Source organism: Microtus ochrogaster, chromosome 19 (genome assembly GCF_000317375.1).
Source record: "Microtus ochrogaster isolate Prairie Vole_2 chromosome 19, MicOch1.0, whole genome shotgun sequence".
Taxonomy (NCBI): domain Eukaryota; kingdom Metazoa; phylum Chordata; class Mammalia; order Rodentia; family Cricetidae; genus Microtus; species Microtus ochrogaster.
Genome location: NC_022021.1, coordinates 58,775,905 through 58,803,426, shown reverse-complemented (window position 1 = coordinate 58,803,426; position 27,522 = coordinate 58,775,905). Strand labels below are relative to the sequence as shown.

Sequence of the window (27,522 nt, the reverse complement as noted above, 5' to 3'; positions counted from 1 at the left end):
GGGAGATGGAGTAGAGGGGTGGGAGATGGAGTAGAGGGGGGTGGAGATGGAGTAGAGGGGTGGGAGATGGAGTAGAGGGGGGTGGAGATGGAGTAGAGAGGGGGTGGGAGATGGGGTAGAAATGGAATGGGAGATGGAGTAGAGGGGGTGGGAAATGGAATAGAGGGGTGGGAGATGGAGTAGAGGGGGTGGAGATGGGGTAGAGGGGTGGGAGATGGAATAAAGAGGGGGTGAGGATGGAGTTGCTATGGGATTGGAGATGGAGCTATTGCTATATCTAAATGAATGCTTCCCACTGTCTTCTGTTTTGTATGATGCTGTTTAAACTGCTGAATTTCGGGAAAAACCAATTACTTTCACATTAGAAGGAAAGAAGGGGAAAGAAGAGAAGGAAGGAATAAGGGAAAATAGGAAAAGAAAATGAAGTTCAGAGAAGAAACTTGTCCTAGATCACTTAGTTAATAAAGCCCCAGCAGGGACTGAGATCAGATCAGTGTGATGCCCGATGCCATCTCCTCTACACTGTGACACTTAAGAGGAGCTTAAGTGCTCCGAAAGACCCAAGAGCCATCTGAACAAGCAGGTCTTCATCACCTAGATTGTGCATAAGAGACCAACAGCAGCCAGAACAGATTTCACCTTAAACCATAGATAGAACTAAGATGAAGAAATTACCTTTCTATGTGTCCATCATTAGAAATTAAACACAAGGGGTTTATTTTCTTTAAGGTAACTAGTTTAGACAAATCTTTCCTGATGCAAGCTCCCCCGCCCCTCCTGCTTGGTCTCAAGGCTATTCCCTAGTCACCACCAGTTCTTCCAGGATCATTACAGCAGGAGAAAGGACAACAGCCAAATGAGAGTAACACCAAACCTGCTTAAAAGTGGAAGAGGTAGGTGGCTATCCTTTCCTATCTGTAAGCCAACTCTGCAGCACTGATTCATAAACTAAACTAAGACTGTGCCCGAGTTCAGAAAGAGTGGGTCCTTGTCATTCCTGGAGATATTCTAACTAGGGACTGAACACGACTAAGGTGGGGAGACGGAATCTTGAGAAAGATTCTTTTCTATCGGTCAGCCTTACCAAGAGGAACTGAGAGGTTCTAGCTGACCCACAGATGAATATTTATTTCAAGCAATGCCGCAATGTTGTGGCGTAGTAAAACTGGCGATTCACCACAAAGAAGCCCAAAAGTTGATTTAAATAAAAAAAGAAATTCATAAACAAGAAGTCCAAAGTTCTTATTGCCTTTTTTTATCAAATATTTAATAACATTTAGAAAAATGAGTATAGAACTTGGTGGTTTCCAGTTGTCTTAATCAATTAGTTTGAACTTCAACTTCCCCTGAAACACTGCTCCATAAGCAATTTAACTGTTTTTAACAACGAGTAAAGCTATAATACTCTATTTGATGAAGTAGGTTGAAAAGGGAGTAAGTGTTCTTAACTGGAAGTTAGAATGCAGAGCAGTCTATTGATGACAAAAATGCTAACCATTCATACAGTAACTCTTTGCTGCAGGCTTAACAATGATAGAATTGGTGGGCATTAAACCGGCAAGGTGATGTAGATAGACATGTAGTTCTAGTATCTTAATCTCTGGGCTTTAAAACAAACTCTAAATTTAAAATTCAAAACTCTCTCTTGGGCATGGGGGGCGGCGTTTCTAGACAGGGTATCTCTGTGTAACAGCCCTAGATGTCCTGGAACTCAAATTTGAAGACCAGGCTGGCCTCAAACTCACTGAGATCCACCTGCCTCTGCCTCCCGAATGTTGGGATCAAAGGTGTGCACAACCATGCCTGGCCAAAGTCAAGACTCTTAATCCAAAGCTAAGTCAATAAGAGTTCCTGGTTGTTTAAAACTAGTTTTAGTATGGGGTACTGCCATTTTTACCTCCAAGGTTTATGTGGGAAGTAATTACCAAGGCTGGAGAGATGACTCAGGGTTACAGTACTGAGAGCCTTTAGGAGATATGATTAGTACCTTATAAAAGGGCCGAAGGGGTTGAGCCGGAAGTCCCGCTTTGCCTTTCAGTCTCTTTTACTATGTGGGAACATAGCAAGAAGGAGCCACCTGGAAGCAGAGCTCAGGCCCTTACCAAACACTCAAACTAACTGCACCCTGACCTCAGACTCCCGAGTCTTCAGAAAAGTCAGCTCTAAATCTGCTGCTTATAAATCACTCATGCCAGGTGTTTTGTGAGAATGACATGAAAAGACCAAGATGAGTCCTGAAAGGAAAGCGACAGCTTACCTAATTTGTGTGATATTGAGGTAAAAACAAATGAGTTCAAATGAATGTCAGGATTAAAATGGCAGAGGTTGGGAACACTAGAGATAAGAAATGAAAGGGCTTGCAGCTGGGTATGAGATAGCCAAGCTGACCAGATAAGAGGAGGGACAGGGTCTGGAAAAAAACAACGGAGTTGGTCTTGGCAGGCTCCACCTGGCTCCCACCAAGCCCCCTCCCACCACCACCCTAAGAACACACCCAAGGCACTGTTGCCCTTTTACCTCTTCTTGCATTTAATTGCAACAAACTAAATTGTAAGAATGGCTTTTAATAAAGCCCTGGCTACTAAATTCCTGCTCCTACCGGTGACTTAAGGGGATGGGGCTTTAAGTTAATCTATGACCTGCATATGTGACAGAGTTACTCGAAAGGAGACTATGGCTCATTAATGTGTGACTATAATTCAAGCTGACTCCAACCTCAGGCAGCAGGAGCTGGCCTTGCTGTGCTTGGTGGTAGCACCATGGACAAGAGACTGGGACTGCTTACCTTCAGTGTTCTCTGCTTCCAATCTGCAGGACCTAGACGTTCTAACACCCTCCTTATAACTATCCATAAGCAAATCTGTAGTATCTATGCTAAGATGCTGACATCAATTTGCGGAAAGACTGGGTTGTGGTTAAGATAAATATTACTTTGGACATAAGCATTCAAGGAGTGTATGTTCTTTCTCAGAGGTTGATATTAGTTATTATCTAATACATGGATATATGTTATAAAATTTCAGATACTCTATGTTCAGTTTACTAGGCCATAGAGTGACTTTCTTTTTTCTGAAAAGGGGCAGAAAGAAATTGCCTAAGCTTATTCAGCCATTGCATGTCTGCAATTACTCAACCCCGCCTCTTAGTGTGATAGAGAAAATGGAAATGGGAGTGCATGGCTAGACTCTAGTAACATTTTATAAGAGAGAATATAGTCATTAGCAAGGAAAATTTGGTCAGAGTTCATCTACCTCTATAGCATAAAGCAAGGGAATCACATCATTTTACAAAGGCGGCCTCGCAGAAGCCGTTACTGTATGCCCACCTGTTTTCCCTATAAATCTCCTATAGAGTCTACTAACACACTCACCTAAATTCCTTCCTTATGAATAATTTTAGCTAGTAGCCATAAGTCTACAGTTCTGAGGTCCCTGGTAGAACATTTTCCTATTCTGATGAAGTAGTTCTTTGAAGGATGTTAAAACCTGGCAGTGCTGGACACAGTGCATTTTAAGAATCCCCAAAGCAACATTATGGCACCAAAGAACCTCTCCTCCCACACCAGCAACACTAGCTCCTCCTAAGTTCTGGAGAAAGAGAAACTACTAGCCATGTACTGAAGTTCAAGGGATTAGTTGGCAGTAGTGTCTTCCCGAGTTTACCCTTGTTGAATACTTAGGGTATTATAAAGCCACAACAGGATATTTTTATGTGTACAATACGTACACACTACTGACGATTTTGAGAGGAAATTTAAAGCTGATTGTTCTCAATGCTTTGGCAGGCAAAACTGGGAATGCAAGGTAAATTAATTTCCTTAGCATTCGATTATGTGACATCTTTGTTAGGGTGGAAGTTGCTGACTGTTCTTGTCTGTGCAGCGTATGTGTATGTACATGTTCGTGTGTGTGCACACACGCATGCAGAGGCCAGCAGTTGAAGTCAGGTATCTTCCCTCTACCTTACTTTTTGAGACAGGGTCTCTCACTGGACTAGTTGGCCAACAAGGCCCCTGGGGATCCTGCTGTTCCTACCTTCCCAGTGTTGGGAACTCTATTGCGGCAGAGTGCCTGGTTTTGGTGTTTTACAAAGGTGTTGGAGATAGAACTCAGGTCTTCATGCTCACAAGATCAGCACTTTAGGGACCAGTCATCTCTCCACCTCTGGCTTCCGGGGTTGAGAAAGCCTATTTATGTATCTAACCGGAGACCATCCCTCTACCTGCCTCGCTCTCCTGAGTCCGGGGATTACAAGTGTACCCCAAGTCTATCTGGCAGTAGTTGTTTCTAAGGCATATAATTTTAATTCACAAGGGTCATATGACTTACTGAAAAGTTTTGTTGAAAACAAACAACAAAACCCAAAATAAATAATGAACAAGCAAAATCGTTTTGCCTACTACTCTGCATGCCAGTTCTTTGTCATATCTGAAGGCACCGAAAAGGAAAAAGGCACTCGGATCTACTTAGCAATACATACGGCGCTGCCAAAGGATCACCACAGTTAGGTTTTGGACAAGCTGGCTAATAATTGATTGACGATAAGCGGAGTTTCCAACTCGGTGGATCTGTTTCCTGATTTGTAAGGCGAGGAGTAGGCATTTGCCTAGCTGCCCCACAGCTCCAGTATTGCAAGACAGCCAACACACCATGCCATCCACTATCAGGGCACTCGTTCACAGGCTGGGGAAATGGCTTGGCAGAACAGTGATCTCACTGCACCTACCAAAGCCCTGGGATGGATCTCCAGAACGTGTACAAACACAAGTGAGCAATACCCATACCACCAGTGTGGTAGGAACACCAGTGGCTGTATTCCGAGACACCAGGAGGCTTCCGCTCTCGATTCCTCTCTCTCTCTCTAGCTCTTTCTCACAGGACACTTCTGTTCTTATCCCAACCGTCCTCTCATCCCGGCTTCGGTGCTGATCTGCTGTCACCCTCCCTGCCTTTTTCTAGAGACTCGGGCAGACCCAGACTTCCTCAGCCCCGCGGACTCCCCGCACTCGACCCACTCGAGGGACACGAGCCTCTCTGGGACAGTCACTCTGACCCAGGGCTTGGCTCTCCCCGCATCCCAAAGACCCCTCCGTAGGGACAGCCGGTTGACTGCAAGCTCAACCCTTCCCGCCTCGCCTGGGTTCCCTCTCAGGCTGTCCCAGGGTGAGTTTGTCAGGAGTGAGAACGTGCCGTACCTCAGCAGGCCAATCCCTCTACCTTGGAAAACCCGATCGGGAGGTGAAGATCCCTTCGCAGACCTCGTAGCTGTCGGCCGTCGGGCGACTTGTCCCCTAAACAGGAAGAGGCAACGACTTAAGCCGCGGGGGCTGGCGGGGGATGGAGTCCTAGGCGCACACAGCCCGCCGGCTCTGTCAAAGCGCCGCTATCCAGAACTACAACTCCCAGAGGGCTCTGCAGCAGCAAGCGAGCCTCCCGCACAACCCCGCCCTCTTGCTTCGGAGGCGGGGGTCGCTGAGCAGGTGCGCGCCTCTCTGTTAGGCTGCGTCCTCTTCTCCTGAAGAACCTAGGAAGACAGTAGAAGCGATCTCCTGAGGAGATTTACAGCATCACAGGCCACGTGAGGAAAAGAGGATGTGACTGACGTACCTGGTGACTTTCTTCTCAGGCTCTCCTGCCTCCTGTTATGTTCTGAGGTCACGTGCTTGGGCGCTGTGGATTCTGAGGGAAGCTGGGGTGGGGTTGGGTAGCGGGGAGGGCGTGGCTAGATTGTAGACTCAAAGAAGCTTTTGGAGAATATTGACTCCCTGCTTCCCAGTTTTCCCCAAACCGACGCAAATAAACACTACAGTCTGCGTAAAGTATTTTGGTAAGGAAGTCAAACTCATGCTGAGTCCCTAAAACCCACATGGCGTGCCCCAAGCCAGGGCTCTGTAAAGAAAGGTAGCATTAGAAAGCAATGTACTGCTATGTGATCAAGACCCCAACACTTAAATTTATCAAATAGTAATGAATTCCAAGAATTTTACATTTATCTCTTTTTTGTCTTTTGCAACTGCCCAATTTATTTTACAGAGAAACAGTCCTAGAAAAGTTAAGTGACGTAGCAAGACCAAAACTTTAAAGTGGCGAAAATCTGAAACACAAACTCCGCTCTCAAACGCCCCTAAATGCCCATTCTGATGCTGGGGGCTTGACAATTACAAGTAGGTGACTTAGTGAATGTTGCCTTTAAGGGGGATACAAGCTATTTCATTATAGTGTTCATGTTCCAAAAGGCTTACCAGGTACTCTTTGGCTGTACTTTCAAATGAGCAATGCATTGATTTGTGAGCCTCTCTGACAGGAACATTTTCTCCTTTCTCCAAATTCCAATATGAGAAAACAATTTTAGGCAAGGTTGAAAAGTAAATAAACACCTTACAACGGCCAGAAAAAAGTATTTATAACAACAAAATTGCTGCAATTGGTAAGAAAGCTCTGGTCATACCAGGCAGTATTGGCACACACCTTTAATCCCAGTACTGCAGAGGCAGAGATAGGCAGAGTTTGAGGCCAGCTTGGTCTACAGAGATAGTTCCAGGATGGCCAGGGCTGCACAGAGAAACCTTATTTTCAAAAACCCAAAAAGAAAAGAAAAGAAAAGGAAGGAAGGAAGGATAGAAAGAAAAGAAGAAAGAAAGAAAGAAAGAAAGAAAGAAAGAAAGAAAGAAAGAAAGAAAGAAAGAAAGAAAGAAAAGAAAAAAAAGCATCTGGTCATGTCCCACTTTTCAGGTGGGGATGATCTTGAAGATAGCAGCCCATCCTCTTGGTACAGCTCACTAACACCATCAAAGGGACCAACAGAGACCTTACTCTGAAGAAATTGTAACTGAGTGTTCTGCCTAGTGGATTCTTAAAGGCTCAGCCCAAAGTTTTCCCTTGGCTTCATGGGCCTCATCTTGGCTTCCAGAGCAGGACCTGTCCAAAGTGTTTGAACACGTAGCCATAACTACAGAAGTAAGGTCTAAGTCCAAGCACGAAATAAACAGACTAGAATTTTGCCATGTTTCCCACTGAGAAACTCTTAATTAGTACATTCATTTACTATAGAATAGGATTTAAAAATTACTCAGGATAAAAGGATAAAGGTGGGCCAGCAACTGAAAACAATTTTTTTGAGACAGGTTTTCTCTGAGTAACAGCCCTGGCTGCCCTGGAACTCTCTTTGTAGACCAGGATGGCCTCAAACCCACAGAGATCCGCCTGCTTCTGTCTCCTGAGTACTGTGATGACAGGCATCTGCCACCACTGCCCAGCATGAGCAAATTCTAAGACACACTGTCTTAGTGTAGCGGAATTCCTCCTGGCCTGGCACCAAAGAGTTAGAAACTAGCGCTAACACTACCCCCACCACTGCTGGCCTAGCCCTGGTGTTAGCACCTAGCCCAAATCCATCCTTTATTGTACAGATACCTTTTATTGCCCTATGTGAATCTCTGACAGGACATTGTCTCAGAGTTTCACAAGAATACAAAACCTATGCAAAACTCAGCTGGGAGGGAACCCCTGAAAACCACTGTACACCCCTCCATCAAGACTTTGTGCTTGGCACTGGATTATTGGAAGCTTCATTCAGATGGTTTGAACATATGAAGATCAACTAGCATAATTGTAAGTATGGAAAAATAAAAATGCCCTGGGCAAAGTGAAGGTGCTTCAGTTTATAGAGGCAGAGGACCCCTGTAGTCTCAAAAGGCTAAATTTGTTCTCAAGGGTCTGTGAGCTTTCTTTCAATGGACACACGTGAATTGCAATAGTCTTAGTCTAGTGCTGTGACAAAACACTATGACCAAAAATCAAGTTGGGAAGAAAAGGATCTATTTGGTTTTCACTTCCATATCTGTGTTCATCATCTACAGAAGTGAGAACAGGAATCTGGAGGCAGGAGCTGATGCAGAGGTGCTGCTTACCGACTTGCTCAACCTACTTTCTTATAGAACCCAGGACCACCAGCCCAGGACTGGCCCCACCCACAATGGACTGGCCCTACCCCATCAATCACTAATAAAGAAGAGGCCCTACACACCACATATACCAGCACACTCACTAATATTTAATGACTAGGACGAGAAGGAGACATCTAAAGAAAAGTTTGATAATGATTTGGTCATAGAGGCAGACAAGAACAGCCAGGAAAAGTGAGGGAGGACAGTACATTTTTACAGGACTGTTTGGTTTTTATTTATTTATCTGTCTTTTAGGTAAGGTTTACTCTGGAGTGCTAGCCACTTAGACCTTGAGGTAATCTCTGGCAGATAATCAGTGATTGTCACCTGAGAGTTACGAGGTTGCTCTTTCTTGGGAAATTTCAGAACCTTAGCATGACCTCAGTCATAAGACATTCCTGGCAAACCTGAATTCTTAGAATGACTATGTTTGCTTAGATAAGGACAACTTCTAGATCAGAGAAGAGACTTTGGCATGCAGGGATTGACTTACTAAAAGGCCTTTTGTTCTGTAACAGTCAATAAAAGTGCTCTTGCGAAGCTGCTAGGCAGTCAGTCCATCAGAGGCTGATCCACCCTGCTGCTGAGCTTGTTATATCCTTTAGTGTCTTTCTTCCTCCGATGTTCCTTCACAATTCACAACAACTACAAAGGTCTCACTTTGTATCCCACGTTGATCCAGAACTTGCTCTGTGACCCAGGATGGCACGGTCCTCTTGGTTCTCCTTCTGAATGAATGTTGGTACAGCATGAATCACCACACTTAGTTTTTCATCTGTTGTAGTAGAAAGTTTTAGCTATATACAGAAGTAGGATGTATGGTAAACCTCTGTGTTTCTCTTCCAAAAAACAATCAGTACAGAATCAAGTCTCATCTCATCTATAACCACATCTTAGTATTTTTGTAATTTTACTACTATTATGAATTGTAATGTAAGCATCTGTGTTTTCCAGTGGTCTTAGGTGACCCTTGTGAAACGGTCATTTGACCTCCTCAGGGGTCGAAACCCACAGATTGAGAACCCCTGCCTTAGGGACTATTAAGGCTGGCACTAAGCTCCAAGGCAGAGTGCTTGCTTTCATGTTACCCAATAGGCGGAGTTCTGTTTTCTATTCTACAAGCCCAGGTTGTGAGGAAAGACTCCTAACCGCAGTCTTGGCCATCTGACTATCACAAGTCCAGCAGCAGCATCTTCAGGTTCAGGCCTGGATCACAGGATGCCCAGGGTTCCACCAGCACTGAGATCACTGATAGGTTCATACTGTTTCAAGTGCAGAGACTTGAATTTAATCCCCTAAAGCCATATTTTAAACAAAGTCCAGGTTCATAATGATGTATGGCAAAATTACAATTATAAAGTAGCAATGGGAATATTTTCATGGTTGGGAGCACCACAACGTAAAGAGCTGTATTAAAGGGTCACAGCATTAGAAAGGTTGAGAACCACTGCCCTAAGGGACTGTTGCCACCACCGATTCCCAACCTCCAGCTGCACAACTATCCTGCGCCAGTATTCACAGATGGAGCTCAAGACCTTGACTCCTGGCACAAACTTGCCTTACTGTCAGGTCTGGCATGGTCCTGGATATACGCCGAATCTATGTAATACACCATACCTGTGAAATCTAGATCTGACATGGGTTAATGTCATCTTGGATGGCCAAAGGACTGCTTTCGTCAACACTGTCCAAAGCTTGGGTATCACCACATGTACTCAGACTCTATTCATCAGGGTGGGGTGGGGTAAAAACACAGATTTTGTCTTAGGACTTAATGGTGGGCTTCTGAAACTCAACACTGCTCAAGCAGAACCCAACAGTCCCCATCTCGAGTCCTACATGGAGGCAGGGTTTCTGAAGAGTTCCAGTGCCAGGGAAGACTTGCTGTCCCAGTCTAGCAAGTTCCTGCTCCAGTCAGGGCTGAGTTCCCAAGAGCATTCGGCAGCCCATTGAGTATAGGACTTGGTCTCTCTCTCTCCTCAGTGCTCTGTTGGTCCTGGTGTACTGTGGGCTCAGCATGGTGGCATTTATAGCTACAGTTCTGGAGTTCTGTGCCTGGTAGCACAGTAGTGGAATACCAACCCAGGGCTTGTCCCTCTGGTGATTCACTCTAGAGCTTCACAGAATTCTACAGTTCATGACCACAGGCTGATGGCCTTGGAAGACGCATTGTAGGCCTATGCAAGCCCCAGGAAGAGATTTATTTATGGATAAGCTACCTTTATAAGAGCTCCCTAACTGAGTCTTAAAAATCTCACCAGCTGAGAGGTTAGGTGAACCCCAAACTTGAATTGCTTTTAGTACTGCAAAAGGCAACTTGAACTTTGGTGCCATCTAGTGATAGAACTGTAGGTTGAAAAAAATAAGCATGCTGGCTTGAATTTCTGAAATCAAACAAAACCTGTAAAACACGGCCAAATTATGAAGACTGGGATAAATAACCAATCCTTTCTTCAGATTATGTCATATATCAACCAATATCAAGGAAGTTTAAGGAACTGTGGGCCTCATCTATCAGTAAAATAAAACGTCAGAGTCTGTCTAGATAATAACCAGAGAAATGTATTATTACTTTTCTGTTGCTGCGATAAAACACCATGACCCCAAAGCTGACTTATGGAAGAAGGAGTTTAGTTTGGCTTATGGTTTCAGAGTGATAAGAGTCCATCATGGTAAGGAAGCATGGTGGCAAGCAGCAGGTGTAATGGCTGGAGCAGGAGGCTGAGAGCTCACATCCTCAACGGAAAGCATGAAACAGAAAGTGTGAACTAGGAGTCAGGTGAAGCTATGCATTCTCAAAGTCCACCCCCGACTAACATACTTCCTCCAGTAAGGCTGCATTCCATAAACCTCCCTATACAGCACAGCCAACTGGGCTCCAAGTGTTCAAATAGCTGGGTCTCTGGGGAACATTTCTCATCCAAATTGCCACAGATAATTAAAAGCAAACAAACCAGTGAATCAAGTTTAAGGAAACCTACTGAATTGCAATAGAAAATAGAGAGATAATTCAATACTTTAATAGGTAACATTGAGAGAGATGTGGAGGCAAATTTTAAAAAATTGAAATCTTTGATCCTAAAGTTGCACTAAACAAAATGAAAATGCATTAAGAAAGCCTTGATAACAGAGTAAACCAAAAGAAGAGAAAATGGGTGAACTCCAAGGCAGGCTATTTGAAAAGAACAGAAGAGGAAAAATGAAGAGGATGAAATACACTCATGATAACTTTGAGACAACATTAAAAGGGCAAACAGTCAGGTTACTGGGGATCTGAAAGGAACCTGAGATTGATGCAGCCACACCCCAGTCAGGTTCCAGGTTTTCCAGAGGACTGTATCTCCAGTTTTCACGACATTGTGTGCTCCCATCTCCATGAATCTGGAGCAGCCTTGTGACTTTCTCATACCAATCACTTGAGTATCGTGAATATGATTGTATAACTTCTTATGCTGGACCTTAAGACACTCCTGGTCTCTTGGAGTGATGTCCAGGACATATCTGTCCAGCTGAAATGCTGGCTTTGGAGGTGAGCAATAGCCTTATAGAGTCTCACAGATTGCCCAAAAACCTTGAAAGCTCAGGGCAGCCACTTGTAGTGAGATATGTTCTGGCTATCCCAGCCCTCAGATACTAGTGCCCCCCCCAAATAAAACAACCTTGGATGTTTAAACAAATTGATATTGGGGGCTGGGGGTATAGCTCAGTGATAGAGAGTTTGCCTGGCATGCTTAATTATCTAGGTTCAAACTCTGGCAACGCCAAAAAGGAAGAAGTTGATATTAAAGTGTAAAATGATCCAGGTTCTGATCAGCATTTTAACGTAATTGGATGAGATGGTATGCTGGGCCCTCTCAATCAACACAACCCTGAGAGCATTTTTGTAAGCCAACATGTTCTGCAGTAGTTTGTTTTATAGTAAAGGATAACAAGAAGAGTGTTGTGGACTTTGGTCATGTGCTTAAGATAGTGTTTGCCAGGTTTCCTAATTGCTTAATTTTTTTCATTGCTTAATTCTTAATTTCTCCTTTATTTGGGAAAATGTTATGGTATACACTTTAGGGACTTATTGTTCTTCCCCCCAATTTTCTTTTAATGCTACATTTTCAGCCAAATGCTGGTGATGTACTCTCTGATCAAAAGCTTCAATCTTTTAGTCTTTATCTTATTTGAAAATTTTGTTATTGCATTTGTTTATTATGTGGGAGGGTGTGTGAGAATGGGGGCCGATGTGTGTGTGTGTGTGTGTGTGTGTGTGTGTGTGTGTGTGTGTTCGGGCCATGGCACAGCTCAGAGGACAGCTTGTGGAAGTCAGTTCTCTCCTTTCCCTCTGTGGGTCCCAGGGACCAACCTCAAGTCCACAGGTTGTCAGATTACATCTCACTGGCCTTTGCTTTTTTAGTATTTAGTTGTGGCTTTTGAAGCTGACTGTTAGGTTGCAGAGGTTGGCCTTGAACTAGTCCTGCAGCTGAGTTCCTGATTCTTCCAAGTGATGGTTACAGGAATGCGCTACTGACCCTAGCAGTGGCAACCCTTCAATCTTAGAGGGTCAGCAAAATGATTCATTTCTGGTCCAGGCTCACAGACAGGATCTGCTTTAAGGTGAAATACTTAAAAACAAAAAAGGACAGGATTACATATAGTGGTGATATTCACAAATCCCCTTTCCATTGCTACTTTGGACACAGAGGAAGCCGGTTTTCTTTGTTCTTTGAGGCAAGTGATATCCAGTAGGAACAGAAAGGCCGACACCCTGGTGTTCTGTGTCACCTAGAACCTATTCACCAGATTCCACAGTTCAGTGATGAACCTCCATTTTGTGGTAAAGGGCCAGAAATGGCTGTTAGTGTGAGGAAAGTTGCCCAAGAGGTCCTGATCTAGAATGTGGCTTTTCTTTTTCCTTCAAAGCTTTCATTGCACACTTGTAACAGTATTAGGGTTACTAACATCAGAGGGGAGGGCCTGGGCCATTACACATAGGAACCCTCAGGAACACAACTCAAACAAGACTCATTTCTGAGCTAGAATACCACTGTATTGATTCATTACTGGGAACAGGTAGTGCCAATAAGTCTTGTTCATGTGAAATACAGGCGAGCAAAATCAGGAATCCGGAAGCTGCTAAGTAAGCACAGGATGGGAACTGGTGTTGATGAAATGTCTTTACAGTGGAGAACGTTCTGCTAGAGAGCAGCCCTCAGATCCTGAGTCTTCATCTGTGCCAGTGTTTCTTACATTCCAGTTACCTGAATATCACTTTCATGTTGCTTTACTATTCCCCCACATTATTATATAGCTAAGTTTTTCCTCAGCTGAGTGAAGTTTTAAAAAGGATACATTAATTTAGCCTCATTCTAGGCATTTACATCTCTAAAAGCTAGATATAGTTTTAAATACATAACAAATAGTAAGTTTAGGCATAAAAATGACTGTCAAAATGAAAAGTATCCATGAATTGCCTAATGATTTGTTAGTGGTGTATACCACAGTCTAGTAAACATTACACTCCATAGCCCAGGATGACCTAGAACTCACTACATAGCCCAGATAACTCTTGGCCTAGAGGAATCCCTAACTTACTCTCTCATGCAGTGGAATTCTAACCACGTATTACCACACATGGCTAGAAATTTTATCTTTTAGAGCCTTGCTTGTAAGGACAGCCAGCACATCAAACTCTTTATCATGTTTTGCTGACATGATTTCTGGAAGATGCTGTACCCCTTGTACTTCCCTTTTGGTTTTGTTTGTTTGTTTGTTTGGTTTTTTCGAGACAGGGTTTCTCTGTAGCTTTTTGGAGCCCGTCCTGGAATTAGCTCTGTAGACCAGGCTGGTCTCGAACTCACAGAGATCCGCCTGCCTCTGCCTCCCGAGTGCTGGCATTAAAGGCGTGCGCCACAGTCGCTCGGCCTGTACTTCCCTTTTGGGATCCTGCATGGTTCTAACGCGTTTGGTGCTGACACAAACGTGTTTCTAGAAAACTTTAAAGCCAGCTCAAGCTGGAGTGAGTGCCTCTCTTTTACATCTACCATCTTGTATTGTACCTGACAGATATCTAGAAATTTCTTCAAAGCTTCAGAGAAAAATGATAAAACACACACACACACACACACGCCAACCCCCCTCCCCCAGAACTGTGTTTTACATACATTTCATTGTTAGGCTCTCTGGGAAAATTGGGAAAAGCATGGAAAGATTTTCCTTTTAAAGAGGTTAGGAATGGACAGAATTAGAATATGTAGTTAATGAGCGCTTTAAATACTAAGTGCCCCTGGCAAGTGCCTTCATGGATGTGAACAGGTGAACCACAAATCCAGACTTTGGCAAACAAGCCATTTCTTCCTCTTTTCTGCCTGAGGGGCTGTTTTCTTTACAACTCTAGACGCAATCTCATTCGCGCCTTTTTTTTTTTTTTTTTTAATGATGAGGACAAAGAAAAGCATTGCTTCCACTCGGTTTTAGTAGAGGAGTGGGACGTATATTTGTCAAATAGAGAGAGCACGTCAGACATTTAGAATCAGGAGGGCCAAGCCAGGAAGAGGAGACCTAAAGGGCAAGGAGATACAATTTTTAGTTTTTTGTTTTTTTTTTTCTTTATGTAAAAATGGAGCGGATAGAGCCGGGAAGGATGCAGCGGGGTACACGCCCTAGGGCAGCCTGCATCTCCGCTACCAGGACGCAGAGCCCTGCCTCGGCCTCATCAAAGGCAGAGAACGTGCAGGGCCCCTCGGTGGGGGCGGGAACCCGCGCGGCGCTGATGCTGATTGGCTGGCGGCCCCGTCGCCTGGTGCTATTTGTTGTTGGCCCACGCACTTGACGCAGTCGGCGTCCAGGCGTCCGCACGTGCAGCCGTTTAAGCCGCGTCGGCGGCCGCGAGGAGCCCAGGAAGCCTGGAGCGGAGAGGTGAGTTAGCTGGTGGCCTTCGTCTGGTTCTGCCCTCGGCCATGGCCGCCCTAGCCGGGCCTAGGGGGCCTGTGGGGGTCTGTGCTGGAGCCAGGGGCTCGGCACGAGGGCCTTCGTGGGCTGTGAGGCCGGCCTCTGGGGCCTTCCCCTTCGGACCAGCGGCTCCTTGCTGAGAGCTCCGAGCGGGTGTGAAGACCTGGGGCCTGCAGGGCGGGGAGGCCTAAGGAACCTTCTGCTCAGTGCCCAGGCAGCCATTTTACAGAAGAAACGGTGTTTGAACGCCCCCGGGGAAGCTCGACGCCCTGTGTCGAAGAGAGCGGGCCACCACCTTACGACATTCTCCCCTTCTAGTGTCCAAGGCCTCAGCGTCCCGAGTTATCTCGGAGGGGACGCAAAGGGAAATAACTTGAATGTCTCAGACAGTGCGTTGCTGGGGACATGGAAATTGCGTGAATGATTCACCTAGCTTTGAAAGATAAAAATGCTGCCTATAAATACCACCTATAGGCAAGAAAAGCTTTTGGGGGAGGGTGGTCACATTAGTCAGGTAGTTCTAAGAGATGCGTAGGGGAAAAAATAATTTACATGTCTTATTTTGTAGTAGTGGTGGCCAACCCCACTGCCTTGTGCTTCACTTACTGTGTCTTATTCCTAAACCACAGCCTCATAATTGAAAATTAACAATTCTGATGTGACCATAGCCAAAAGTACATTAAATTTTTTTTTTAAAGGAACCTGTAGCTACCATGGGAGATGAAGATTGGGAAGCAGAAATTCTCAAACCTAACGTGTCTTCCTATGTTCCTGTATTTGAAAAGGTAATAAAACTTAGAGTGTAGAGTCATTAAATGTCGTGGGTTTTTATTAGTTTAAAATCAAATTGGTGAGGAAGTTCTAAATTATTCTAGTCTGTTTAGTATTTATCTTCATGTAATCTTTCTTAACTATTTAATGGAGAAAGAGAAAGCCAGGCTAGTCTTCAAATTGGATAACATCTATATAGTAATTTGATAATGACAAACAAAAGTATGGTAATACTACCAGTGTCATTCAAATCTTAGTGCTTTAGAACTTTCAGGTGAACACAAACTTGTACAAATGTGTGGGAAAGTCTTGAAAGATAACTTGTGTAGAAAAATTGAAAGTAATGATTTGATTGGAAAGTAAGGCACTCAATAGGAATATATTAGACTAAAATATTAGATTGTTTTTTCTGAATGGCATTGGGGGTTAAAATTGTAACTCAAAAACGCTTTGGGGTCAGTTTCATGTGTGTGTATATATTCACATTTATAATTTATTATTATTATTATTGGCATGTACTTTATAAGATACATTCTTATAAATAAGACACCAGACTGTGGTGTCGCATCTTTAATCCCAACACTCAGGAGGCAGAGGCAGGTGGGTCTCTGTGAGTTCAAAGCCAGCCTGGTCCACACAGAGAAACCTTGGCAGAATTCCCTCACATCTAGCATTTCCATTCTGTATGTATGCCAGTTAGGATTTTAAGTGCTCTCTTTGTGAAAATACTTACTTTATACAAAAATAAAATACTCGCTGTTTTGTTTTAGTTGGGATTGATATGTGGGCTTTGAATTCAAATATCCCAAATAATAATCTGAATTTATAATTTCTTGGCTTGAAACTTATCTTAGCACTAGTATCTTAATAAATATATATACACACATTACATATATATGTATGTACATACATTATAGATCAGAGAGAGACAGAGTTTTTGAGATAGAATTTCTATATGTAGGTCTTGGCTATCCTAGAACTTGCTCTGTAGACCATGCTAGCCTCAGACTCACAGAGATCTGCCTGCCTCTGCCTCCCAAATGATGGGATTAAAGGTGAATGCCACTACTGCCTGACTTAGTGTGTTATTTATTTATTTTAAATAATTTACTTTTTGAAATGTACATTGGTGTTTTGCCTGCACGTGTGTCTGTGTGAGGGTGTTGGGTCACCTAGAACTGAAGTTACCGACAGTTATGAGCTTCCATGTAGTTGGTGGGGATTGAACCTGGGTCCTCTGGAAGAGCACTCACGCTAACCTTCTGGCTCTTTAGATACCTATTAACAGTACCTGTAATGCATAACAGAGCCACTCAGAGCCCACAACCCCCTCCCCACTACCTTAAACTCCCAGGCTGTTCCACTTTACAGCTTCTCTCCTTATAACTGGCAAGGCTTTCACCCCTTTTTGCTATTCTCTCTGTTTCCAAGAGGTAGTCATGGCAACTTTGGATTGCCCCAAATGCTTCTGGCTATTTTCTCTCTAGCACCTGAGAGAGAAGTCACTCAGCAGTTTTATGTTTACAATAAACCTTCCCACAGGAAGTGATACAGTTTGGTGGTTTCACTGTGCCCTTGCTTACACACACCTGGGAAGCTGAGTTAGGAGGGCTACCAGGTCATAATCAATACATGCCATAATAATGTAGATCTGTCTCAAAAAACCCAAAGTTATTCAGAGGTAAAAGCCCTCTGAAGTTATGTTGCACATTTGGTAGAGATACAAAGTAGTAACTTTATTTTTTGTTTGTTTGTTTGGTTCTGGTTTTTTGAGGCAGGGTTTCTCTGTAGCTTTGGGATTTGTCCTAGAACTAGCTCCTGTAGACCAGGCTGGCCTCAAACTCACAAAGATCCGCCTGCCTCTGCTTCCCAAGTGCTGGGATTAAAGGTGTGTACCACCACTACCTGCCCAAAGTAGTTTTATTGCTTATTCTCTTATTAAAAAGCATTTTCAGGTCAGAGGTCAATGTGGAAGTTGGGTTGTGAGTAACTTGAAGGAAATAAAGGATATGGCAGAGGCAGCAGCTGCAGATAAATGTCCTAAATGAGGCATTGCCTGGAGAAGATGAGGATGGTAATTTAAGCTGATTAGAGAGCTAAAAGAGTTTTCCTTTTAAAACACTGAAAAATCAAACTTACGTAGTATTACAAAGGACGTCTGTCATTTTTACCTACTGTACACATGTACCTATTTCATAATTTGCCTTGGAATTTGTAAGTTAAACACATATAAATATTAAATTCCTTAGCTTGAGGCATCATGTTGTAAAAACTGTTCAGTTATTTTAGTGCTTATTGGTTAGACACTTTAGACCAGTAAGTATTTTTCCCCTCTGTTTGACAAATAGCACCCTGTCCATTGATAAGACTGGTTGGATAATTCTTGCTTTGGTATTTGGTAACTATAGATTTGGGCTTTTTATTATAGCAGTTTACTAGGATATTTCAGTGACACTGTTGTGCTTTTGCTCTTAATGACAACTTTAGAAAATATCTGGATGATTGCTGAGCCACATAAAAGTTTTGAAAGTCATTTTAGTGTCTTTTGTGAGAGAAATTTTAGAAAAGTGTTACCTGAGGGTAGCCACCTCGGTGCTGCTCTCTTTCCAACACTGGCAGGCACTTACTTAAAAGAACTTACTTGAAGGAAGATTGTGACTTTAACGCAGCCATTTGACTACAGTAAGACCTATAAGTATAGGTCGCTTCATTCTTAAGTTATTCATGTTGGATGCTCATATACATGCATTTCAGAGCTTTAGTCTGAAAATTTTTTCTTATAGAAGCTTACATAAGAAATAAAGGAGTGGGTTAATGATGAAAGGACATTATAGGTTTTAGAGGTGAGAAAAAGTTACTCAAATTGTCATTAACACAGAGAAACCAAGAAATACTGGAAGGTTCAAAGATTAACTTGGTATTTAGTTATTGATTTTTATAACAAAAGTTGAATCTCCTAAGTCCACTGATTAGTATAATACTGCCACAGTAATGTACATGCATCTGTAGCAGAACTTTTAGACTAGAAACCGGAGCAGTGAATAAGTGAGAGCATTGATAATCTTGAATTACTGCTTACTCAAGTTTAACTGAAATTACTCATGAATATTCTGACCCAATTATCTGGTGATTCACAACTTTGTTGGAATGCAGCCACAGACTGCATACAGTTTTCGGTGCATATATGAGCATTATTTAAAATCAGTTCTTTAAGTGTAGATATATTATTTTAGTTTATTTTAATTATTTACAATGAAGTGCTTTTTAAAACCTTTTGAGACAGAATCTTATTATGTAGCCCAAGCTGGTCTCAATCTCATCATCTTCCTGTCTTAGCATCCTGAGTGCTATTCATACCTAGTCACAGTAAAAGTTTTAAGTTATGTATCTTTATTGTGAAGTTGCCTTCTGATAGTGTCCTGTGTTCTACTTTAGCCTGTAGCATTGGTGAGTGTAGTGTGAAATACTGAACTCTGCAAACAGTATTGTGTGTTTTCTTTGGTTTATTTACTTAATAACAGCTTATACTTTGCAGGTATGTTGGTCAGCAGCTAGACAGTGAATGATTTAGACATTGTAGGTTTTAGTCTCAGCCACAGCTTGGCTATTGCAGCTGCTGATATATTCATAGATTAGTGAAGCACTGTGCTCCAATAAAATCGTTTATCGAAATGGGTAGCCCATCAGATTTGGCCATGGCTGTACTTTATTATTTAATAATTTTAAGTGATAATTTCATATGCTAGCCAGTGTTTTGCATGCAGTTATATAATAGTGTCTTCTTGTCTGCCCTCCTTCCTTCCTTCCCTCCCTCCCTTCCTTTCAATTTTTGAGACAGGATTTCTCTGTAACTTTGGAGCCTGCTGGGAACTTGGGAACTCGTTCTGTAGTCCAGGCTGGCCTCAGACTCACAGAGATCCACCTCCCTCTGCCTCCCAAGTGCTGGGATTAAAGGAGTGTGCCACCACCACCTGATAGTAGTATCCTTTTCTGTAGTTTTGCTTTTCATGATTTCAGTTACCAGTAGATAACTGTGGTGTAAAAATGTTAAGTGGGAAATTTCAGAAGTAAATAATTGGTGTTTCAAAATGCATGTCATCCTGAGTAGCATGTTAAAACCTCTCATCATCCCCCTTTGTCTTGCCCAGAAAGTGAGTTCTCCCTTTGTCTGGTTTATCCATGCTGTTATACACTACCTGTCTGACATTATGGATCTATGACCCATGATCACTTGGAGCAGCTCGTTCTCCTGACATATTGTCATAAAGTCACTAGTAGCTTAATCTTACATTATAATTCGTTCACCTCACTCTATCTCATTAAATCATGTCACAGCACAAGTGGTGAATAGAGAGCAATAAGATTTTTTTCTTCTTATCATACCAACCCCATTCACTGCCTCCATCCACTCTTCCTCCGCCTCCATTCAGAAAGGGTAAGGTCTCCCTTGGGAATAAGCAGAGCATCAAGATGAGGCAGGATCAAGTTCCTCCCCCTGCATCAAGACCTGAACAAGGCATCTTGCTACAAGGAATAGGTTCCAAAGAGCCAGTTCATGCCTGAGGGACAGGTCCTGGTCCCACTGCTAGGACCCCATGAAAGACCAAGATACACAACTGTCACCCAGGTGCAGAGGGCCTAGGTTGGTCCCATGCCAGATTCCTAGCTGTCTGTCCAGAGTCCATGAGCTCTCACAAGCTCAGGTCAGCTGTCCTTTCATGATCTTGAACCCTCCTTGCTCATATAATCCCTCCTCTGTCTCTTCAACTGGACTCCCAAAGCTCAGCCCCAGTACTGGCTGGGGATCTCTGCATCTGTTTCCATCAGGTACTGGATGAAGGCTCTATGATGACAATTAGGGTAGTCACCAATCTACAACTGCAGGGGAAGGCCAGTTCAGGCACCCTCTTCACTATTGCTAGGAATCTTAGCTGGAGTCACCCTTGTGGATTCCTGGGAGTTTCCTGTCACCTGGTTTCTTCCTAACCCTATAACGGCCCACTCTGTCAAGATATCTCTTTCATTACTCTGTCTCTCTGTCGGTCTCCCAAGAATCCTGATTGCCCCATCCCCTGTCCTCTCCCCCCACCCAGTTTACCCAAGACATCTCATCTATATCCTCTTTAGGGAGAACCATGCATTCCTCTCAGGGGCCTCCTTGTTACCTAGCTTCTGAACAATAATTTTTTTTTACAGTCTATTGCCATAATTTATTTTCTTACTGTGCCAAATTCATAAACCTTATCATAGGTATATATGTACAAGAAAAAGTATTTCATGTATTTTGTGTGTATGAGAGGGGGGAAGGGAGTGAGGTGAAGAGAGAAAGAGACAGTATATGAATAAATTGAGAAACTACTTATGGTTTCAGGCACTGAGGGTCTTAGAATGTATTTCTCATGAAAAAAGAAGGGACTCTAATTTTTATTTGTGAAATAGATGGCACATTCTTCTTATTCAGAGTTGATTGAAAACTTGGTTTTCTGTCTTACAGGCCAAATATTCTTCTGGTGCAAATGGAGACACTTTTAACAGGACTTCGGCTTCATCAGGTATGTGTTAAGGCAAGATGACTTTTATTTTTAAGTTAAGGGTTTTGTATAATACTTAAGGATAAGTAGTAGATTGATAGGTATAGAGTATTTTTAAATTCTTTAGTGAGGATTAATTATAATTTAATATTTTAGATAGGAAAACTTATATCTAAAGAAAATACAGTGTCAGAGACTATATTACTTCAGTGAATTGCTGTAAAACTTTTTCAGCCTGAGGGTTGTATGTTTGGCTTCAGGTTGCTAAAGCATTGTCAGGTCTCCTGATATAAGAGGGCAGCATAGATGGTAAGATTATTAAAGTAGGTTCAAATTCTGATGATTGGTCAAAAACCAACTGTTTAAGCCAGACATTGTCATGCCATCAAGAACATGAGTTTCTTTGGCATCAAAAAACTAATTTACCGAAGTTCCCAAGAGAATGAGAGATAAGTTTCAAAAGGATTGAAACCTATTTTGTGACTCCTAACTCCTTTCTCTGTATGAATTTGTATTTGGACTGCCCACCTTCCCTGCATGTGTACTACCATACGCTCTAGAATTAATGTGTATGGTAACATGGTAGAAAGAGTACGACTTGGGTAAGAAATTAAATCGTGGCGGTAGTCTTTTGCTTTATTGAAACAGGCTAAAATGTGACTGCTGATATACAGTGAAAGATTTTTTGTTATGGTAGCATGTACATAACAGTGACCATCTTCACCATTAATATTTTTATTATTGTGTACATAACGTATGTGCTATGACATGTGTGTGGAGACCAAAAGACAACTTTGTGGAGTTGGTTATCCCTCCACTTTTAGGAGTTCAGACCTTGAGGGAATTGAACACAGATGATTCGGCCTGTACAGCAAGAACCTCAATATCAGTCCGAACACACTGAACCTGATAGAAGAGAAAGTGGGAAGTACTCTACAACAGATGGGCACAGGAGATCACTTCCTACGTATAAACCCAGCAGCACAGACATTAAGGGCCTCATTGAATAAATGGGACCTCCTGAGACTGAGAAGCTTCTGTAAAGCAGAGGACACTGTCACTAAGACAAAAAGGCAACCCACTGACTGGGAGAAGACAAATGCAAGGCCTAGGGGAAAATCAGTTTATAATTTCTTCTGTTAAAAATTAGAGGATGAGGTCAAAGCATTTATAGTCAAGAGAACTGTTTGCTCACTGGAACCTGGCATACAGTGAAGGAAAACAAAACTGCCAAGGTAGTTTGTAGAAAAGTGAGGGGAGTACGAGACTCAGTCTGTGAGGTTAAAGCAAATTTAGTTCATATGTTCAAGTAAATCTGTTGGCTAGAGCTTATGAAAACCTTTGCTGTTGTCAAGGCACTTCTTTCACAAACATTTAAATGTATTGGTTTAATATATAATCCAGTTTTCAAAAACATATGGGATTATTATCTGCCTGAAACAAACAAAACAAGACTCATTTTCCTTCCTCCATATGAATGCTGAGATCTTTTAAAAGTATAAAAGACAGATGTGTAAATGTATACTTCCTGATATTTTCCCAGTGTAAACCTGGTTCTCAGAGATAGTTTCAGTAAAGGAATGAAATAGGCAGGCTTATATCATATGAAAACATAGTACTCTGTTGTCATAGAATTTTTGAAAAGTTAGATTGAAATGACTACCAACTAAATGCTCATTAATCTGTGGATGCTCAGGCTAAATAAAAGAAATCTCATGAGAAATAATTGTTTCTCTCTGGATAACAAATACCTTTTTGTAGTTTTCAAATTTTCAAAAAAGTACTTTAAAATATTACATTGATTGTGTTAGGGGGCCATATATGCATGCTGCAACACAGGATTAGAGAGGACAGCTCCAGGGGTCAGGGTCTCTGCTCCACCCTGTGGGTGCTGGCACTTGCACTCAGGTTGTCTTCTGTAAGTACCTTTTTTGATCCATTGTATTAGTCCTATTTTATGATTAAAAATAGAGCTTTTTGGACCTAGAAAGTTTTATTTTCTCATTGCAGCATATTCTAGTCTAGTGAATGTAAACTAAACTGATACCTAAATAATTTTTATCAAAAATTTAAATGGTTAGAAAGGAAGAAACTAAATCAAAATATTAGCCCCAAATTTTGGCCTCCACTGATAGTGACTGTGATTCTTTTTAGATCTCTCTCTATATATTCTGACATAATTGTATCAAATTCTACTTTTATGGGTGCATATTTATTACATTTTTATTTTTATTGAGACATAGACTTGCTTTTCTTTGCTTCTGTCCTTGCTTTCTATACTTTATTTTCATTTTGTTTTGATACTACTTGATCTGGCTATTTTTAATTTTTTCAGAAATGGGATCATATTATACTCTCTTGCTTTTACTTAATATAGTGTCCTGGTTAGTTTTTATTGTTGACTTGACACAGCCTGGAGTTGCTTAGGAAGAGATCCTTAATTGAAGAGTTGCCTCGATCATATTGGCCTGCGGGCATGTCTGTGGGACATTTTCTTGACTGCTAATTAATATAGGAGGCCCCAGCTCACAGTGTCTGGTGCTGTCTCTAGGTAGGTGAGTGGGTCTGTCAAGAAGCTAGTGGAGCATAGAGTAGGTACTCTTCTGAAGAGCTACTTAGACAACTCATTTTTCAGTTAGGCTCTTTGTCATTTTTCTTCTTTGACTAAGCCTCATGCATCCTAAACAAGTATTCCACCATTGAATTGCATCCACAGTCCTATTTTAACTCTGTAATTTAATTTTGTTTTGAGAAAGTATCTCATAAGTTCCTAGTACTGGCCTAGAACTTATGTTGTAGTTAAGATTGCTGTGAATTTGTTACCCTTCTGCCTTAGTCTCTCAGGTAGCTTGGCTCTTGGTATTTATTTATTTATTTATTTATTTACTTACTTATTTACTTATTTACTTATTTCTTAATAGATAAAATCCCTCTGTTATATGTGGCACATTGAAAAGGCTTTAAATTTTATATATTTGATATGTATTTTTATTTGATTTGCTTTGAAATGTTATTTGCTTTAGAAATGGAAGATGGACCTTCTGGAAGAGATCATTTCATGAGATTTCCCTCTGGAAGAAATTTGGGAAACAGAGGTAAGTATAGTCTTCCTTTAATCTGAATTGTTGACTAAAGGCATAGGGACTTTGGCTGTTTAAAGAAAAGTTAAGTCTGCTATAACTTAGAGGATGGTAGGTTTTGTTGATATAATGAGTTGATTTTATTTAATGTGAGTGGTATGTGGGGGTGGGAGAGGGGCAGAGAAACAAAGACAGGCATGCATGCCCAGCTGGCTTTAAACATTATAATCCATGCTGGTCTTAAACCCACACTGGCCCTAAGCTCTTCCTGTGTACTATGTTACAGACATGTATTGAACTTGTGATCCTCCTTCCACAGCCTCCTAAGTGCTAGTAGTAGATGCGTGTGCTACCACACCAGGTGATGCCCATGTACTTCAATGCTGTCTTAACTTCTTTGGGATGATGATAAAACAGTTAAATTGACTGCACAGACAGATTATCCACAGTTGCTGCTTAATTTCAGATTTCTGTTTCTAGGAACTGATGTGAGAACATTATTGTAAAACATTTGGAGGGTAGAGTAAAAGGGCCTACTTGAGTGTTAAGTTTTCTTAACAAAAACAATATGGGAGATATTTTAGTTAGCTTATCAGTGTTAAATTTAAGAAGTTATTTTTACCAAGGTTGAATTTATTTCCTTATTTTTGAGACAGGGTCTCTTATTATATTTTTGGTTGTGAGCCTAGCCTTTAACGGCTGAGCCATCCCTCCAGGCCTTGAGATAGGGTATCTTGTAGCCCAAACTGGCCTTGAATTTGCTGTGTAGCTAAGACTGGCCTAGAACTCCTGTCTCCATCTCCCAAATGATGCAATTGGAGGCATGCGTCACTGTGCCTGACCAGGTTGGATTTTAAAATTGTATGTTTAGGGCCATCAATACTTGCCATGTGTGGTGGGTCCTGCAATTCCAGTAGGATTTTGAGGTTAAGGCCACCCTGGACTGCATTTAAAATCCTGTCTCAAAACAAATAAACAAACAAAAAGGTAGAAACACTTGGGTTTGTAGATAGTAGTAGAGCAAAATGCTTTCATTTTTTTATAACTAAATTGATAGTAAGGTGCTGAAAACATTTTGAACTATATTTTATTATTTAAATAATAATAAGAAGAATAAGAATTAAATATACTTGCAAATATATTATTTTAAAGTCCCTTTTCTATTTTCCTACTATCTGTAAAAGTCATCTAAAGATGCATTTCATCCCTATCTTTTAATGACACAATTTTGCATGTTAAGAAGTTTAACTTTCTATAAAATTTTTCAGATATTGGCGAGTCTAGTAAAAGAGAGAACACACCTGCTGCTGGAGGATTTGGGAGAGGAAAGGGTTTTGGAAACAGAGGTAATTACTTGTAATACTTTACAACCACAATTGTAGTTGGCTCCAAGGTTTCCAGGTTTATTTTTTAGGAAAAAACCCCAGAGAGTATGTGTAATGCTAGAAATGATGAGCCTCTCAAGAAAGTATTTTCATTTAGAGAAAGTATAAAAGCAACAGTTTATGCTGCTTTGGGTATATACAGTGTTCTGTCTTTTTAAAAACATTTACTATTATTATTTGTATGTTTATGTATGGAGGACAAAGAACAACTTCCAGGCATTGTTTCTCTCCATCCACCATGTGGACTCCAGGGATTGAACTCAGACCACCAGGCTTTACAGCAAGCACTCTTATCCCTGTTGCACCATATTTTTGATACTCATGCTTTTTCCTCTTGCTTTAATATCATTGATTCACTCTATATATGAGCCCCGATTCTTCCCTTCTTTATTACTCAGGGATCTAAGTTCCCTGTGGAGACTTATTTATATCTCAGTAGGGGAATGTGTGCTCATCTGTAGCTGAGCACAGGAAGACCAATAATGTTTAGGTGGGAGAGCGTCCCAGTTTTTTTCAGAAACTCAACATTGATTTTTCCTTGGGACAGGAATGACAGGAGCAAGCAGCAACTGAGGGAGGTAGAATACAGTCAATTTCTTTGACTATATTCTTTGACTATAGCAACTTTGAAGATTACAAATATTTATGTGACGTTGATAATTTAAAGCTTAGTTTTTTTTGTAGAAATAATAATTTTTAAGGACTACATTTACATTTTCAAAGAAAATACCTGCTGAAGAATTTTTGGTCAATCATACAGTGAAGCTGTTGGATATTTGCTTTTATAGGAGAATTTCCATGGCATTTTATTGCTGGAAGAGCCCTTAAATTTGGTTAAATCTGAGGATGTTAAGTGATTTGAGATAACACATATATATATCATGTGTATAAATTGAACAACCATCCAAATAATTGCTTATTTCTTATGTTAAAGAAGCCTAATTATAACTGAGTACTTTATAATGTAGTTAAGACAATGATCGATAGGTATCCATATTGACATTTAATTTTAAGATATGTATCTCCAAGTATCTTTTCTGTGTGTGAGACAGTCTCACTATGCTGTCCAGTTAGGTGTCTAACTCATAAACTCAAGTGATAGTCTATAATCAGCTTCTAAGTAGCTAGGGCTACAGGCATGCACCACCATCCCTAACTCCTTGAGTATTTTTACACTAAAGACCATTTTATTAAGTAAGAGTCAACAATTTTTTAAGAGACAGATCTCTCACTGAACCTAGAGCTCACTGATTTGGCTAGACCGCCTGGCCAACAAGCCCCGGGGATCCTGAGTTTTTGCTTCCTCAGGACAAGAAAAACCATGTGGTTTTACACTGTTTTCATTTTCAATTTATGTGCTAGCCACTTTGAAATTGTTCTGAGCAGTTTGTAGTCCAAAGTCAATCTTTAGATTGTATTTTTCAGCTTAGTGGTGTTATCATAATGCTGGAGGAATCATCATTACAGGGCCCCATCCTCCTTGTGGAAACTTCAAAGGTCATGGTTCACTGTAGAAAACTGATATTCAGACCCGAAATCATGTACAAGAAGATAGAGGAAACCTTTTTCTAGAATTAGTTAATACTCTATATGACCATTAATATCATATATATATATTATATATATATATATAATTTATACCTTAGTTAAGGATTCAGTTTAAAACCAAAGGATTGTAAGATTAGTGGCAATAATAGTCTTTAAATTTTTGTTTTTCTTCTGTCCCATATTAGGTGGCTCTTTTTACATGAAACAGAGATTTTAGATTTCACTTTTTTTTAAAATATTTATTTATTTATTATGTATACAATATTCTGTCTGTGTGTATGCCTGAAGGCCAGAAGAGGGCACCAGACCCCATTACAGATGGTTGT

General features: G+C 41.4%; 2 protein-coding genes across 2 annotated transcripts in view; one reads left to right on the top strand and one right to left on the bottom strand.

Moving 5' to 3' along the window:
• Window positions 1-5,376, bottom strand: part of Slc38a9 (solute carrier family 38 member 9) — a 90,146-nt gene extending 84,770 nt beyond the window's left edge. Inside the window, exon 1 of the mRNA XM_005356803.2 lies at window positions 5,195-5,376. The gene's annotated coding sequence lies outside the window, so the exon portion shown is untranslated. The remainder of the gene's footprint in view (window positions 1-5,194) is intronic.
• Window positions 5,377-6,004: 628 nt separating this feature from the next.
• Ddx4 (DEAD-box helicase 4) overlaps window positions 6,005-27,522 on the top strand; it is a 59,837-nt gene continuing 38,319 nt past the window's right edge. Inside the window, exons 1-6 of the mRNA XM_005356801.3 lie at window positions 6,005-6,163; window positions 14,556-14,848; window positions 15,580-15,666; window positions 21,147-21,204; window positions 24,207-24,278; window positions 25,532-25,609. Of these exons, the coding sequence (XP_005356858.1) occupies window positions 15,595-15,666; window positions 21,147-21,204; window positions 24,207-24,278; window positions 25,532-25,609 (280 nt within the window). The 5' untranslated portion in view covers window positions 6,005-6,163; window positions 14,556-14,848; window positions 15,580-15,594. The remainder of the gene's footprint in view (window positions 6,164-14,555; window positions 14,849-15,579; window positions 15,667-21,146; window positions 21,205-24,206; window positions 24,279-25,531; window positions 25,610-27,522) is intronic.